Below are 17,378 nucleotides of genomic sequence, written 5' to 3' on the forward strand. Positions count from 1 at the left end.
GGCACAGAAGACGGCCATCCTCACCATTCCCCGTGGCTCCCCACACCGCTGCCTTTCCGTCTCCCGTTATAGTCCCCAGGGCTCGGGCCCCAGAGACGCTGCCCTCCCCCTACTGCCCTCTGTGGCTCCCGCATCCTCCCGGCCACCTGTGCTCACCTGACCGCAGCTGCTTTATGCGCCCGTTGCTGGCGCTGGGGTCCACGGGCAAGAAATCCTTGAACCAGGTGATCTCGGGGTCGGGGTTGCCGCTAGCAGCACAGAGCATCGTAGCCGTCCGCGTCCGTTCCACCACCTTCAGCTGGGGGCCCATGTCGATGTTGGGGAAACCGGGGGGCAGCTGGTCCTCTGAGGGTGGGGACAGGGGAAGAACAGGGCGGGGGCCCAGTTGCCGCACGGCCAGCCCTCCAGGGCGGGCTCGGGCGCCGGCAGGATCTCGGTCCGGCCCCTGCCTGGCCGGGGGAGCTCCTGTGGCCCGTTTCCTCCTGTGCGACGTGGATCAGCGCCACACGATGGGGGGGGGGGGGAACCAGGCCAGAGCTTCTCACCCGGGGCGAGTCTGGGGATGTCTGAGCATATTCTGATCGCCACAGCTGGGGCGGGGACCGGGGATGTTTCTCGACACCCCATGATGCCCCTGCTGCCCCCCCCAGATGATCCAGCCCCGATGTCAGCACCGCTGATCCTGGGGGTACTTTACAGCAACCAGAGGGAGTTTTAAAAACGTAAACCGCGGGCGTCTGGGTGACTCAGTCTGTTAAGTGTCTGACTCTTGGTTTCAGCTCAGGTCATGATCTCGCGGTTGTGGGTTCGAGCCCCGCGTCGGGCTCCGGGCTGACAGCTCGGAGCCTGGAGCCTGCCTCGGGTTCTGTGTCCCCCTCTCTGCCGCTCCCCTGCTCACGCTCTGTCCCTCTCCCTCTCTCAAAAATAAATAAGCATTGGGGCGCCTGGGTGGCGCAGTCGGTTAAGCGTCCGACTTCAGCCAGGTCACGATCTCGCGGTCCGTGAGTTCGAGCCCCGCGTCAGGCTCTGGGCTGATAGCTCAGAGCCTGGAGCCTGTTTCCAATTCTGTGTCTCCCTCTCTCTCTCTGCCCCTCCCCCGTTCATGCTCTGTCTCTCTCTGTCCCAAAAATAAATAAAAAACGTTGAAAAAAAATTTTTTTAAATAAATAAGCATTAAACAATACATAAAAACATCAACCGAACCCCACCCCTCCCCTGCCGCACGCCCACTGTGGTCCTCACCACCCTCCGGAGAGACCCAGGACCCTCGCCTCCCACTGCCCCACTGGTCTCGGCTGTCCCATTTTGAGCCTCCCTCACTCCAGAATATCTTAGTGACCGACTCTATTTATGGTGACGTATCTGTGTCACCGCTGTGTCCCCACTGCCCAGCGCAGGGCCTGGCACACAGTAGGCGCCCAATCAATGAGTGGAACGGCTCAGTCCCAGCTGCCATTAGCCTAGGAAAGTCACCACGCCTCCAGGTGTCAATGTCCCCGTCCCCTGGCCAAGGTCTAGTTTCTCTCCACGCTAAAGGGGGCAGGAGGGACACCAGGAGAAAATGCCCCTCTCCCTGGAGACCCTCAGCCCCCAACGTCCAGTGACCGGCAGGCACACGGCCGCGGGCTGAGGCGATGAGGCGGGCCGGCTAAGTGCCAGGCGGCCTTCGTCTGCGAGCTTGTTGAAGATCAGTGCGGACCCTGTGGCCTGACTGAGCTGGGGTCCCGCCACGGAAGGGAGGCGGCTCGGGGACCTCCCCCCGCCTCCACCTGCTGTCCCACCTCGGTTCTCCCTCTCCAGCACCTGGGCTCCAGGCCCCTTTTGCTCTGACCTCTAACACCTCCAGCTCCGGTCTGGCCTGCCATCCACAACGGACACAGGACTCCCCAGGCCCAGGGACGAGGCTCCTCCGTGCAAATCGAAACAGCCGCTAGCCCCGTTGTGGCCGAAACGAGCCCTCCCGCCACCCACAATTCGTCCGTCGGACCCCGAACCCCCGGGACCCCAGAATGTGATTATTTGGAGATCAGGTCTCTACGGGGGTGATTAAATTAGACTGAGGCCACTGGGGTGCGTCCTAATCCAATATGGTGTCCTTGCAAGGAGACGTGATGACACAGGTGTGCGGAGGGACGACCCCCGTGGGGACACGGGGAGAAGATGCCGTCTGCACGCCGCGGAGAGCAGCCCCACGAGGAAGCGGCCCCGTCCTGATCTCAGACCTCCCGCCTCCAGGACCGGGAGAGAATACGTTAAGCCGCCCAGAGGGGGCGCTATGGCCCATACTAGGAGGGGAGCTTTGGTGCCACCCGCCAGAGACCCCCAACCCTCAGCTCAGCATCTACGGTTTCCATGGGGCACATGCACCGGGGATGGAATGCAGCTAGTCGCAACGGCAAAAGGCCGGAGACAACCTAAACATCCCTCAACTCATTCCGTACAGGCTGGGCCCCCCACGGGACGCGATGCTGAAATACGCAGACGTCACCTTACGGAGCCTCAGACGCGTTGCTCAGAGGGCAGGGATCAACGGGAAAGACGGTACAGGCCAAGGATCAAAAACTACAGCCCCCGGGGCCAAATCCGGCCCCTTGCTCGTTTTTGTGAATAAAGTTTTATTGGCACACGGCCACGCCCATCTGCGTCCCCATCACCTACGGCGGCTTTCCAGCTGGGGCAGCGGAGCTGAGACGTCGCGACAGAGGGCGTCTGGCCTGCGGAGTCAACGATATTTGCTCTCTGGCGTTTTACAGAGAATGCTTCCTGCCACCTGGATGTCGCTGCTATTTGTGAAAGAGAAACGACGCGCACGTATTTGCTTACGAATGCCCAGAAGGAGCAGAGGCCTGGTGAGTGCTCTGGGGGACGGGGCTGGGGGGCTGGGGAACAGGTTGGAAAAAAGCCCCCGTGGGGGAGAGGTCTGAGCCCCGGGCATACGGTCAGGGGACAGAAAGCCAAGATGGGGCCAGGGAGAGGCAGGCAGGCGCAGCACCGTCCCGTTTCTCCAGGGGGACGGGAAAGCGGTGGCCCGCGTCCAGCCGCGCGTGGAGGCCCGACGGCCCCAGTCCCAAGTCCCGTCCACTGTGTAACCAGGCGCCGTGCAGGTATTTTCCTGTGCCCTCCTCAAAGATGGGAGCTATTTCACAGCGGGGGAAACTGAGGCTCGGACAGAAACATACCCGCCCCGGGTCCTACGGCTAGGACGCGGCAAGGCTGGGGCCCGGCTAAGCCCCGAGAAAACTGGGAGGGGCCGGCTGCAGAAGTCCCAACCCCCCCAGACTGGACCCGTTCGAGTCTGAGGAGCTGGCTGGACCCTGTCCACGGTGGGTCAGGCCCGGTTTGCTCTTCCTGGGCCTGAGGCCTGAACCCCAAAGGTGGTTCTGACTGGCTCCCGGAGGCGTCACGGGAAGTTTAGGCCCAGACACCGGGCCTCAATTCCTGGAGCTCAAAGCCGGCGTGCGCCCACCCGGGAAGCATCCACACCCCACGCGTGCTCACACGTGAGCCCTTCCCGCGAGCGTGCAGCCCTCGGGGGTCCCCGTGAGTGCGTGTGGGCGGCAGCCAGCAGGGTGGGGGGCAGGCGAGCGGGCGCCGGGGGAGGCTGGGCCGTCTGACGGCACCAGGAGCTCCTAATTAAACAAAAATGTTCGTCGCGTACCACATTGCGCCCGGTTCCTCGGAGTTTAATTAAAACAACAGCACGGGAGGCGTGAGCGGGGTCCACAATCAGATGGTGGGGGGAGGGAGGCGGGGAGAGCCGGGCCCAAGAGCCCAGACCTTCCCCGCTCGGCCGGGGGACCCTGCGGCTCGGGGCCCGGGTGGGGGACGCCCGGAGGACGGGCGCTCCTGGGTCAGAGGCCCCGGGGCTGGGCACCCGGCCCGGGCCCCGCGTCCTCCGGGCGGCCGGAGAGCGGAGCGCAGCCAAGGAGGCCTCGATGGGGGGCGGGGAGAGCAGACGGGTCTTTCCCAGACTCCCCGCGACTGGGCGGTTAATAGATTCACAGCGTGTCCTTTTAACTCTCCGAGCGCTTACAATGGAGGCTGGCACGGGACAGCGGGAGGCAGGCTGTTCCGTCTGTGCCCGGGAAAGGTCAGGGCAAGAATATCTATTGGGCAGAGGCGGGGCGGGCCGGGCTGGGCAGACTCCCCGCCCCCCTCCCCCCCTGCCCCAGGCCTCCCCCTGCAGGGTCTCGGGACCCACGCGAAAGAAAGTACAGGGCGTCCTGTTAAACAGACGGTGGGGGCAGAGCCTTCTGAGGGAGGGGCTCTGTGCAGATGACCCCCGGGGTCTGACGCAAAGTGGCCCTGACCCCCAGGGTCCGCTGCCCTGGGTGATGCCAGAGAATGCCACCCCGGGTAGCCACCTCCCACCAAAGGGCTGCCCGTGGCTCATGCTTAAAGCTAGGAGAGGGCCAGGGTGTCCCTGTAGGCGACACGCAGGACCCACCCACCCGAGGGGCACAGAGGGGCTGGTGGCAGCCGCCTGCTGGGCACCGGAGTGAGAAGAATGATGCCCGGTAACTGGTCAGCCAAGCGCTCCTTCCTGGTTCACGTAGCTACCCCTTGCGGCCAGCGTCATTTCCCTACTTGGGGGGTGACGAAGTGCAGCTCAGAGGGGTTTATTAACTTGCCCCGGGGCCACACAGCGCTAGAGGCTAAAACCACCTTGCAACAGAGCGGGCAGAAGAGAGAGGCTGGGGTGGGGGGTGGGGGGGTCTGTGGCGAGGCTGTCTGAAGGAGGAGGCTTTTTGTAAGGAGACAGAGATTTCCTGGTGCCCCCAGCCCCCCCCCACAAACGAGGCTTAGAAAACAGCCCAGCAAAGCAGGGTTCCCGAAGGATCTGTGTGCACGTATGGGAAGGGGGGGGTACCTGTTTGTGCCCATCCATTCCTTTGGGGGAACCACCCCTTACTGACCCTGCCTGTGTGGGCAGACACACCCTGGACTCCAGGGAGAACTCTGCCAAGCAGGCTATCTGCTCCTCGGGAATGGTCATCCAACCCAAGCTGGGCCAATGAGCAGTCATCCTGGGCCACCCCGTCCTCTTTGGGTTGGTGGCCCCGGAGCCTGGAGCGGATGGGGGGGGAATCCCGAGGACACAGTCAATATGGAAGCAGACAAACCCAGAGGCAGAGGGAGGGTGAGGGCTAAGAACACCGTACGAGCTCCTGGATCTAGCTGAACCTGAAGCCGGCCACAGCGTGGCCATTTTAATGACACGGATCGACGAATTCCCTTTGTGACGTGAACCAGGTTGAGGTGGACCAGGCTCTTGTAATCAGAGGGGCAAGATCGAGATGACGAATGGTGACAGCGCTAGTCCCTTAACGCGGCTCTCCTGAAAAGCCTCAGTAAATCCCTCCCGCCAGGCTCTGGACCCCGGTGGTGTGACAGGCTGGGGAAGGGACATCACGGTGCCCCAAAGAGACAAATCCAAAGCAAGACTTCCGATGCTTCTTCCTCTCAGGTTTGTCCCTCCCCCCCCCGCCCCCACCTACCCTCCCCACCCCCCCGGGAGGCCAGTACCTCGGAGGACAGTGAGTTTCGCGTGGACCGTGACCTCCCCGACCGAGTTCTGTGCCACGCACTCGTACACGTTCTCATCCCGGGGTGTCCGCAGTGGCTGGATCCTCAGCACGGCCCCCGCACTCTGGTCAAACTCGATCGTCTGCCGTGGGCGAGGGGAGAAAGGTGAGGCCGGCGACCGGGACAGGGGCTGGGCCTGCGTCCTCCACGGGCACCCCGTGCACAAATGCGCCACGGGCAGAGACTGGGCCCGGGGACGTGCAGGAGGGCGCGTGGGCATGTGGGTGCGTGAGCGGCACAGGGGAGTCCGTGTGACAGGCGCGTGAATCGTGCCGCGTGTACAAGTGCGGCTGATGCGTGAGACGAGACAGAGAGGGCGGGGCCTTGCCTGAGGCCACACAGCACACAGCCTGCAGGGCCGGGAGGACCCCTGAGCCGGCAGGCGGGGACACACGGCCGGGGAGGGGGGACAGTTGCTCTGGCCACGGAGGGTGGCAGCCCGTGTGACCCCTGGGAGATATTTCTGCGACGTCTGTGGCCGAGCTACGGCCGCCCCGCGTGCGGAGGGGGCTCTGCCGCCCGACTGTCTCCCCTCACCCCAGACTCACCTCAAAGCGTTGTGAATTGACCTTCTTGCCTTTCTTGTTCCAGGTCACCCGTGGCTTGGGGTCGCCCGTGGCCTGACACACGAAGGAGGCCACGCCCCCCGACACGCCGATCTGGTCCTTGGGTTCTTTGATGAACCTGGGGGGCTCTGGAGATACAGCAGGAAGAGGAGGGGTGTGGCGGGCCCAGGCAGGAGGCCAGGACCCCACGGGGCCACGCAGACGTGCCCTCTATCCCCGACCCAGCCACAAAGTACCACGTGGGCCCCGGGGAAGGGGAGGGAAAGGAGGAAGGCAGAGAAACGCTGAGTCCGAACGCCCTCCCCACGCCCACGCCCGAGACCACAGCCGCACACGCTCCCAAGTGCGCCCGAGACATGGGAGATGGGGAGCCCTCCCCCAAGACTCTGGGGTCCTCAGACTTGGCACCTGGAGGCCCCCAGTGGCGCCCGGCCAAGCCCTGGAGGGTCCTTGGCCCTAAAGACTTGGAAGGAGGTGACTGGTCTGATCCCTGCTGGGACCGGTGGGGAAAGTGAGGCACCAAGCGGAGTAGCAGCAGGTGACCAAGGGATGTGAGGTCAGAGCCCGCATTTTCAACCCGGGGCTCCAGCCTCTCAATCCCTGGGAGGCGTCCGTCCCAGCAAGAGGGGTCAGCGCTGGGAGCAGAAGTTCAGAAAGGGCGGTCTGGTTTCCTGAGGCCCAAGATGCTGACAACCAGCACAGCAGGCACTTACTGGGCGCCTAGTGTATGCAGGGGGCTAGCTCCGCAACATTTCACCCTCGGACAGCGCTGAGTGCCGGGGCCGCCACGGTCCCCACACGATAAAACTTTAGGCACAGAGAAGCAAGGCCTTTGCTTCGACGCACGGCCAGCCGGCGGCCGAGCCGAGCCGTGAAACGGGCTGGCTCACAACTGATCTGACGGACTCGGTCTCTCCAGAAGGTCTCGGGCGGGGCCTGCTGCGTCTTTAACCCCGTCCACAGCCTCGGCTCCGCCCCTTGGACACGTGACAGTGTCCGTGGAGGTACATCGCCATTACTTTCTTTCTTACTGACTTTTCACAGTAACCTCCAAATGGCCCAAAGGGACAATGGATTTCCTCTCCTAGCGATGCTACAATGTATCTCGTTCAACGAATTCAGTTACTCCCGAGACTTTTCCCAACAGCTTCCGGGGCTGGACCGGCTGGCAAGGTCCCTCGGGAAACAACGTCCGTATCCAACAAAAGGGGACCGGCTGAACGTATCCTGGGACCAGGGTGCGTCTCTCACTACTAGGGAAGGAACAGCACGGGACAGATGTTGTCGCGTGGGAAAAAGGACAGCGGATGTTCCTGTTTGCGTGAAAAGAAACATAAAAAGGGCCAAAGAGAAATGGGGCGGGGGAAAGGGAGCACGCGCGTGTGTGGAGATGAGGGCCGCCCCAGGAGAGAAACCAGGCGGCTGGACACAGTGGGAGAAGCCCTTCCGACCTGCTACCTTTTTGAGATTTACAACTATTTAAAGATAAATAGAAATGATTTTTTTTTTAATTTTTTAAAATGTTTATTTTTGAGGGGGGGGGACGGGGCATGAGTGGGGGAGGGACAGAGAGGGAGACACAGAATCCGAAGCAGGCTCCAGGCTCTGAGCTGTCAGCACAGAGCCCGACGTGGGGCTCGAACCCACGAACTGTGAGATCATGACCTGAGCTGAAGTTGGATGCTTAACCGACTGAGCCACCCAGACACCCCAAATAGAAATGATTTTTTAAGTTTACTTATTTATTCTGAGAGAGAGAGAAAGAGAGAGAGTGCATACACACGGGAGGGGCAGAGAGAAGGACAGAGAATCTCGAGCCTGATGTGGGGCTCGAACTCATGAACTGAGATCAGGACTTGAACGGAAACCAAGAGTTGGACGTTTCACTGACCGAGCCACCCAGGCGCCCCAGAAAGGATTTCTTAAGAAACAAGATTTTGAGGGGCCCCTGGGTGGCTCGGTCGGTTGGGCATCCGACTTTGGCTCAGGTCACGATCTCACCGTTCGTGAGTTCGAGCCCCGTGTCAGGCTCTGTGCTGTCAGCACAGAACCCCCTTCAGATGATCCTCTGTCCCCCTCTCTCTGCCCCTCCCCTGCTTGTACTCTCCCCCAAAACATGCATATTCTAAAAAAACGCAAGATTTGGATAAAAAGGTGAGCTGATAAAAGAAAAATATTAGGGAAGCAAAAGGCTGGGGTCCGAGGAGGAGCAGACAAGAGGCCGCCTCGAGCTATGTACAGCAATCCTGGGTCCCTAAGCCTCTGAGATCAAAGGAAACAGCAGAGGCCCGCGTGGGTTCGCTTGGAAAATTCTGGATGCCTGGAAGCCTGAAGCAGCTCAAGGAGGCCTCGGGAGCCCAGTCTTGGTGCCCACAGGCCCCGGCTTCTCCCACCCACGGCTCAGGCGAGGCTTTGAACAAGGGGTGCCCGTCCCAGTGGCCTGAGTGGCCTCGCCTCCCTTATTCAAAGCTCTGCTCCCCCTGATGTGACCGTGTGTGACTTTAGGGGCCATCTCTTGAAAACTGGCCGCCGTGTGCAGCCCCACGAAGCCGTGACTGTTCGTCATCTTGTGCAGATTCAGGGTTAAGAAGCTTCCGGGAGGTCACACGGCCCAGAGGACACCACCCGGGTTTGAACCCGGGGTCTTTCTGTCCACAGGCGCACGTCTTAGGCTCCTATCGCCTCCAGGCCGTGGGCCTGATTCAGATGTTTTGCTCCTTGCTGAGCCGGGGCTGGGCCGGCCCCTCCCTGGCTCTGACGGCCTCGGTCGCCCCTCCTCCAAGCCTCGGAACGGTGACTGGGGCCATATGTGTCCCCAGCCAGCGTCACGGAGGAAAGTCACTGTGGCCGGGGCAGGAATCTTACTTCGGGGGAAATCCTCCCTCGGGAGCCCCCGGAAGGAGGGGCAGAAGTGGGCTGCAGGAGGCATCCAGCTAGCCGTTGATGAGCCCGGACACGCTCCCCTAGGCCAGCACCTCCCCTGGGGAGCCTTCTCAGATTACCACGGGCTGGGTCAGGAGCTCCTCTGTGCACACGGCCGCCTGGGCGTCCCCCCTCACAGCCTTGACCACGCTGGGCCAAGATACCTGGTCCCGTGCCACTCGGCAGGGGGGGCACGGGGCCACCCCCACTCCCCGGTGACCCTTGAGAAAATGGGGCTCTTGACCTGAGCCCCCCGCTCTCTGCAGGGCAGACGCCCTCCCAGGCTACCCCCAGGCGGCTCTGGGGTGACACACAGCCTGGAAGAGACCGGTCGGCTCGCCGCGCCCCCACGCCAACATTTCGTGTGGACGCCTGGAGTCTCCCGTCTGGACAAACCCTCCCCTCCTCCTCTTGGCAAAGGGCCCCCCCCCGACACAAGAAAGGCACTCTGGGGTGCGGCCGTCCGTCCCGGGCCAGGGGACACCCAGCGTGATGCTTTCGCCGGGGACCCAGAGAGGCAAAACCAAGGCTCAGAAAGGGTGAGACCTGCTGGGGGTCACCCAGCTTGTGATGGACGAGAAGCTCCTGGGACCCCACCCGGGGCCCCTGGAAACAGCACCGTCGACGAACGGGGAGGTGGGTCCTCGGGACCGAGAGCGCCTCGGCATCTCCGTGTCACCCACGAGGAGACCTGAGGGTCAGGGGGGTGATACGAACAGCACGGAGGCTGCGTGGAACGCCCCGGCCCGAGTTCTGTGTTTCCAGCTCGGGTTCTGCAGAGCAGAAGCCGGACCAGAGCCGGAGACCCCACCCGCCGGGCCCCTCCAACCCGCCTGGGCCTGCCCCACGGCATCCTGGGAAGGCCCCGCAGGACCAGAAGCCCTTGCTGGGGCACAACTCGCTCCTCTCGGAGCCGGCTGGGGGCTCCCGCTGCCCACGTGGGCCCTCTGTGGCCTGAGAGCCCCCACCCTCAAGCTGGCGGCACAGATCACGGTGCCTGTAGCTCCCCCTACGCCCCGCGGGGTCCCAGAGGACACAGCGCCTGTGGAGCAGACCCGCCTCCGGGGGCAAGATGCCTCCGCCTCCGGGAGGAAGATCTGGGTCTGAGGGTCGGGCAGGAGCGACACCGCAAATGACAGGGCAACAACGACCCAGGGCCCACCAACGGAGCCCCCCTGAGCCAGCCCCAGCTGCCCACCTGGGTGACACTCTCCACCTGCTCACTGGGAGCAACGCAGTCACCTGGGCCCCGCCCTCACCCCGTCTGTGCTCCCTGCGGCGGCCACCAGAGGGCGCCCGTGAGCACCCGAGCCAGGTGCCGCCTTCCTCTGCCCGCAGCCCTCCAGGACTCCCACTCTCCCGGAGGAGAAGCCCCAAGTCCCCTCTGAGGCCCCCAAGGCCCTCCCCTCTTCCCTGTCTCCCCCTCGCTCACTCTACTCCAGCCACGCGGGCTTCCTCCAACATTCCTGGGTCCTGCCCCAGGGCCTTTGCACGTACTGTTCCCTCTGCTTCGGACACTTCCCCTCCCCCCCAGATGCCCACAGGGTGCGCTTCTCAGCTCCCTTAGGTCTCTGCTCAGATGCCACCTCCTTCCCTGATGTTCCCCCATCCCTTTAAAATGCAGCCCCCACCCTTCCTCTCTACACCCACATCCCCAGATGTCCACCATCCAACACACGCAGTGCTTCTCCCTCGCTAGATGATGAGCTCCGGAAAGGGGTGGGACGTTTTTCTCCCGCGTCTAAACCAGTGCTCGGCACACAGTAGGTGCTTATGAGAAACGCACCGAATGAGGGAGAGCACAGATCTGCCGTGGGCACACGACAGAGCCAGGATGTAAACCCAGGCCAGGGTAGTCCCCAAATTCTGTGGCCCCCCCTCAATCACAATCTCTGGCTCTGGCAGCCTCAGTTTCCCCAAGGCTGGCAAAAACCACCGCGCCAAGATGCCAAGGCAGTAACCGCGTTATTTACTCAACTCGCGGAAGTAAAACTCGTAGTTCTCAGCTGGGGGCGAGGCATTCTTGCCTGGGGTCACCTGTGGTCGGCACAACTGGGGGTGGGGGTGGGGGGCTCCTGGCGGAGAGTGGGTGGGGCCAGGGATGCTGCTATACCCTCCCCCCACCCCAGACAGTGCCCGGGACAACCGCCCCAGGGAACAAGCTGACCCTGCATTAAATAAATGAATGAGGGCCCCTGGGTGGCTCGGTCACTGGGCATCCGACTCTGGCTACAGCTCAGATCGTGACCTAACGGTTCATGGGATCAAGCCCCGCGTTGGGCTCCACGCTGACAGCAGGGAGCCTGCGTGGGATTCTGTCTCCCTCTTTCTCCGCCCCTCCCCCACATTCGTGATCTTTCTTGCTCTCTCAAAAATAAGTAAACGAACGAACGAATGAATGAAATACTAAAACACCTAGCACCTCGGCTTGCTGTTCCACCACCTGGAACAGAGCCCAGCGAGGCACAGGTCCTGGGAAGTGACCAGATGGATGACAGCCCGGCCGCGGCTGGAAGCTACTGGCCCGGGGCGGGGGGGGGGGGGGGGGGGCGGGGAGCGTGGTGTTGACAGTCAGGACACCGGGGCTCTCACAAAACACAGCCTGGCCACCTCCTGGCCGTCACGGAACGTCACTGTGGCTCAGTTCCCCCATCTGTACTACGGGAACAGTGACAGCAGCGTTCATCCCGTCAGGCTGCGGTGGCTGATCTGAACGCGTTCGGCATTTGCTAAAAAAACAACACGAAAGCAAGGAAAAGCACAAACAGACGCGGCAAGCGTGCGCGTCTCTGTGCTCACCCGGCGGCAGTGATTACCGCGCCCGTGGTAACGTGGGACCGTGGGCCTACTACGTGCCAAGCAGCCACGGGGCCTTATTGTGCGTCCTTGCCACGCGAATGCTGGGACGCAGACGTGTCTGTGGAAACGGAGGCTGAGAGAGGTTGAGCCACCAGCCCCAGGTCACACAGCAGGTGACGGCAAAGTCAGGATTCGCACCCCGACTAACCGCAGATCCCTGCTTCCTTCCTGCTGCCCTGACGGATACCTCTAGGCCCCTGACGGTAGGTCGGGTCTCAGCGTGGGGCCCAGGGCTGACCCTCATTCTTTCCACGTTACTGCCAGTACCGAAGCCTCGCCCGCCCCCAGCGACACCAGCCCCTTTCTTCACCTCCAGGCCTTTCTCCGTGCTCGCGCCTTCACCAGTAACGCTCTTTCCACCAGCGAACTCCTACACACCCACAAAGCCCCAGCTCCAATGCCCCCTCTCCCAAGAAGCCTCCCCTGGCTCCACCTGTGCAAGGTCATGGACCCAGCACGCTCGGCTCTAAGCAGGCCAAGTCTGTATTTAGCACCGGGCTCGGCACAGAGCCGATGACATCGTCGTTACCGGTATTGCTGTTTATGCCATCGTTATCCCTGGCCTCCGAACCTCCCGGGACCGGGGTCCGGTAGGCGCTTCAGGCAGCCTCATTCGTGGAGCACAGAGGCCCCGGGGAGGAGGCGGGGACACACGTCCACTCGCAAACGTGTACACTCAGACGCCCGCACACCCCGCAGGAGGCGCTTACCTTCTGCCGTGCAGCCTCCGACCAGCAGGACCACGAGGAGGCCCACGGGACCGACCACAGAGGCCACTCCGGGGCCCCAGGCAGGCACCATGCTGGGCAGCTACCTGCGACCTCCGACCTCCGCCCTGGAGGGCGACGGCCCCCCCGGTCCCTCACGAAGAGGCCTCAGCGTCAGACGGGACAGCGTCTGCAGAGACAACGGAGGGGCCGTGAGAGGGGAGAGGGGCAATCCGGGGGGCCTTCGTGGCGGAGGGAGGAGAGGAGGGTCATGGGGTTGGGGGAAAGGGTTACGGGACAATGGGGCGGGGGTCGCGGGGCGCTGGGGAGGCAGAAGGAAGGTGCGTGCCCCCCCCACATCCCCGCCCTGAAACCCACCCTCCGTGTGATGGTGTTAGGAAGCAGGGCCTTCGGTCACAAGGGTGGGGCCCTCGGGAACGGGACTAGCGCCTAGAAGAGACCCCAGAGGGCCCCCTCAGCCCCTCTGCCTCGTGAGCACGGGGCCAGAGGACCCTTGATCTTGAACTCCCAGCCTCCAGAACCGTGAGACACACGGGGCTGCTGTTTGTAAGCCACGGGGCCTGTGGGATTTTGCGTGGCCGTCCCAGTGGCCTGAGACGCCCCCCCACCCCGCCACCGGCCGCTGGCTGAGCCCCCCCCCACCAACGGAGCCCGGACCTCAGAGCCTCGCCGAGCCCCCAGGCAGGACGGAACACCTCCCCGCCCAGGCTGGGCCTCCGGAAAGACGAGGCCCCAGCTGGTGCTGCTGGCCGACTGGGCGCCCCGTTCAGCCCCCAGACAGATCGTCCCTCCGCCCACCTGCCGGCCCCTGCCCCCTGCCCTGTTCTAACGCCTCCGCGGCTCCCGCTGCCCCCAGAGGAAGCTGCTTCTGCTAGGACTTCCTCTCCCGGAGGCGCAGCCACACGGAGCTCAGTCCCGCCGGCGAGCCCTGGCCCTGCTGTGCCCTCTGCTGTCCCCCCACGGCTGCGTGACAGGTCTCAGCTCAGCTGTCACTTCCTCCAGAAGCTCCCCTCCCCACCCCCGCCGCCCGGTTCACATCCCGCAGCCTCCGACATGAGTAAGGCCGCCTTCCGCACCTTCACCCCAGGGTGCAAATCACACGCGAACGCGCATCGCTCAGAATCGGTTCCTCCGAGGATCTGAGCTCTGCCAGGGTGGAAGGGCCCCTGGTCACAAAGCCCCCTCCCCAGTCTTCTCCGCTTTGGCCAGAGCCAGGGCAGAGGGCCGGGGAGAGGCAGGGAGGGGCCCAAGGATGAGGCCCCCGTGGCCGGGTCGGCCCCACGCCCGCCCCGGGCCGTGCCCCGGGCGGGTCCGGGCCATGACCACAGGGATAGGTGCCACATAATGATGGAGCAAGTCCCTGTGATTCTGGCTCCCAAAATACCCAGCTGCGGTCGCCTCGCCCGGCCCCAGAGGGGCCCCAGGAGGAGGCCGGGCTGGTGGTGGCCTGATCATGGCTCGGGGTCGGGGGTGGGGAAGCCAGGATGGGAGGGGGAGGGTCAGGGGGACCCGCCCTGCACACAGTCAGACCAGACAGGGCGAAGGACGCCTGCACACGGGCCACAGACGGACCCCAGACCCACAAGTGCGTTCGCACAGTCAGGCGACAGAGACGGGTCCGCTCACGGAGTCGGGCAAATAACACCCGCACGCGGGCCACGAAACAGGCACAGAATCAGACCTCAGACGCACAGAGCCAGACGACACACACGCACAGGGTCACGGGCGGGTGGACGAACCGCGTAAAAAGCGGGGTCAGATCCGGGCCAGCGGCACCCGCGCACCCCGGACCCAGACGTGTGCCCGCGGTCAACCAGACGGACGCGCAGACACGCACGCAGCCTCACCACAGACACACACGGCAGGTGGGTAAAGAGAAGCCCAGGGCACAGCCCCGTCCCCTGTGCCCCCCGCCGTGGGGGGGGGGCTCCGGCCCAGACAACACGGGTCAGCTTGGGCGGGCCCTCGGAGAGCCTCTGGGGAAACTGAGGCCGCACAGAAAGCCTGCCTGGGGAAGGGGCGGGGGCTCAAACTCGGGGCTGCTGGGCCCACCACGGACCCCAGGGAGGGCGACCTCCTTCTCCCCCTCTGCCTGCCCGCCCCCAGAATGCAGGCGTGGCGCAGAGGTCCCAGACGGGCCCCGTGCCCGGGAGGGGCTCCAGGAGCAGCCGCCTTCAGAACAGGGCGGCCCCTAATTACCCCCTGGCTCCCAGAGCCCCGGCCTCGCAGGGCCCACGCCTTCTCAACGTCTGGGCAGGACGGGGCTAATCCAGGCACGGGCGCCTCCAAATCTGCCACGCCAGCCCGTGGAGGAAGGGCGCAGCCCTGGGGGCGTCCAGGGCCCCGGACGGCACAGCGGGAAGGGGGGGCAGGAGGCGGGGAGGGGAGCGTCACACGCCCCACAGAAGGGACAAGGTTCCAGGCTCCCTCGGGCCCCGTCCCCCTCTCCCCCTCCCCCCGGGGAACTTGCCACGAGGCGCGCCCCTGGCGCTGGCGGTGGGGTCTCCTGCAAGGGGTCGAGGAAAAACATCACTGAGTCCCATCAGTTCTGCCTTCCAACTCTAGCAGGTCTCTGCTCACGTCTTACCCCTTCCTCCACCTCCACCCGGTCCAGCCCCATCATCTCCCACCGGGGCCAATGCACCCAGCTCCCGCCCACGCCCCCACAGTCTCTCCTCCCCCCGAAGCCACAGGGCACCTGAATCAGATGCTGCTCTCCTCTGCCCATGCCCTTCCAAGGCTCCTACCTCCCCCGGGGCCAAAGCCCCAGGCCTCCCCTGACTCCCCAGGCCCTGCACCACCTGCCCCATCCTCTCCCTGTCCTTCCCTCCTCCCTCATTCTGCTCCAGCCATGCAGGCCTCCTTACTGTTCCTCCAACATGCCGGGCATGGTCCTGCCCCAGGGCCTTTGCATGTGCTGTGCCCACTGCCCACATTTAATATCATTCGGCTGAAAATTAAAGGGCGAATGGGAACAGGGAGGGTGTCTCGGCACAAAGAACAGCACGAGGAAGGGCAAGAAACGGAACCCAGAGATCCTAGGAGAGGGAGGGGAGAGATTTGGGCAGAGAGGTAGGTATGGACTGGACCCACAGGGCACGAAGGAGCCCTTGGCAGCTCTGAGCTGGGAGGGACCTGGCCGGGTTGACACCTGACCGAGCCTCCTCCCTGCCCCTCTTGCGGTAAAGCACCCTGGGCCGCCAATCCTGCCCCTGTTGAGAAAAAGAAACTGAGGCAGGTGCACTGGGGCTGAATAAGGCGGCAACCCCAAGCTCCTGGAGATGGCGTGGCCGTTAACAAGGAAGCAGCCACCCGTGGGAGTCGCAGAAAATAACTCAGATGGCAAACGAGGCTGGGCTCTGGGGAGGGGGGGGAGGGAGGGAGGAGAACCCTGGGAGGGGCCCCGCCCACCGCGCCCGGCCATCAGCGAGAGCGGCCTCCGTGGCAGGGGCTGCCTGTCGGAGGCAGGTGCCCCCCCCCCCTTCACAGATGAGAAAACTGAGGCTCACGGAGGCGCGGGGACTCGCCCCAGGCCCCTGGGTGGGACCCTGGGTCCAGAGCCCACGTTTAAACACATGACCGTGTCCTTCCCTGGCTGCTGTGTGATCTGAGGAAAGCAGATGATCCTCTCTGGGCCCAGCACAGGCTTCCGGGCTGCCTCTGGGGGCTCCGAGGCCTAGATACCAGGGCGTGGGTAGATACCCATTCTGGCCGGTCACCAGGGTGCGGGTCACGAGATCCCGGAGCCGGCCTCGTGTACCCACGCGGAGCAGGGAGCATAAAGGGGCAATTATGACCCAGGCCTGGGCAGCAAACAGGCTCCGTGCCACATGCACGAGGCTGTCCCCTGAGGCTTGAGGACACCCCAGTGCCTCTCCCTGCCCCCTCCTCAGGGTCCGCCCTGGCCTGGGAGGGGCTCACGGGCACAAGCCACCCGCCAGGGGATTTCCACGGCCCGTGGCCCACGGCCAGGGGCAGCAGGTAAGGCTGCAAACCAGGGAAGAGTCCCCAGCTCCGCACAACCTCCCCCGCCCCCCCACCCCCTCCCTCCTGCACCCGCAGACTTTCCTCCTGCCCAGAATCCCTCTTCTGAGGCCTCAGAGACCCTCGAGGGTAGGACCTGGGGTTCCAGGCTTCCTGGATCCCTGTGTCACCAAAGCGTTAAGGAGGGTCCAAACACCTCTGTAGTCACTGGTGGCCTCAAAGCGGGTCCAGCCAAGCCCCTCTCCCCCTTGGGGCCTCAATGTCCCCCACCTCACCCAGGAAGAGGCCTCAGGGTGGGGCCGAGGAGGGCCCGCCCTGCCACCTTCCGAGAATGGGCTGAGACCAGCCAAGGGAGCCGCCTTTAATTAACCATCAAAACGCACTGGGTGCTGTGTCCCCAGGGGTCCCCCGCAGTCAGGAGTGGACAGGAGGGGCGGATAGGGAGCCAAGCCCAGCCCCACAGGGAGGAATGGGTAATGCCAGCTGGGTGTCCCCAGTGTGTGCTGAGCCCTCTGACATGCTACCTTCTGTTTGACAGATGAGGAAGTGAGCTCAGAGAGGGGCGGCTGTAAGGTGAGGGGCACACAGCACGGAGGCCGCCCGGCTGGGCGAAGATCGCAGGCCAGAGGCCAGCTCTCGGTCGACCTCCGAGGTGCCCCGGCTGCCAACTCCACCCTTAAAGGTGTGATGCTGGGCCCACCCTGCTGCCCCTTCCCACAGACTACCACAGCCC

At 63.9% G+C, this 17,378-nt stretch overlaps 1 protein-coding gene across 19 annotated transcripts in view; it reads right to left on the bottom strand.

Moving 5' to 3' along the window:
• Positions 1–17,378, bottom strand: part of PTPRS (protein tyrosine phosphatase receptor type S) — a 95,872-nt gene that overhangs the window by 48,077 nt on the left and 30,417 nt on the right. For all 19 annotated transcript variants that reach the window (XM_023250840.2, XM_045044359.1, XM_045044344.1 and 16 more), the window contains exons 2-5: positions 12,644–12,830; positions 6,135–6,280; positions 5,527–5,668; positions 157–345 (exon numbers count right to left, since the gene is read on the bottom strand). In XM_023250840.2, coding sequence (XP_023106608.1) covers positions 157–345; positions 5,527–5,668; positions 6,135–6,280; positions 12,644–12,734 — 568 coding nt within the window. In that variant the 5' untranslated portion in view covers positions 12,735–12,830. The remainder of the gene's footprint in view (positions 1–156; positions 346–5,526; positions 5,669–6,134; positions 6,281–12,643; positions 12,831–17,378) is intronic.

Source organism: Felis catus, chromosome A2 (assembly GCF_018350175.1).
Source record: "Felis catus isolate Fca126 chromosome A2, F.catus_Fca126_mat1.0, whole genome shotgun sequence".
NCBI classification, from domain to species: domain Eukaryota; kingdom Metazoa; phylum Chordata; class Mammalia; order Carnivora; family Felidae; genus Felis; species Felis catus.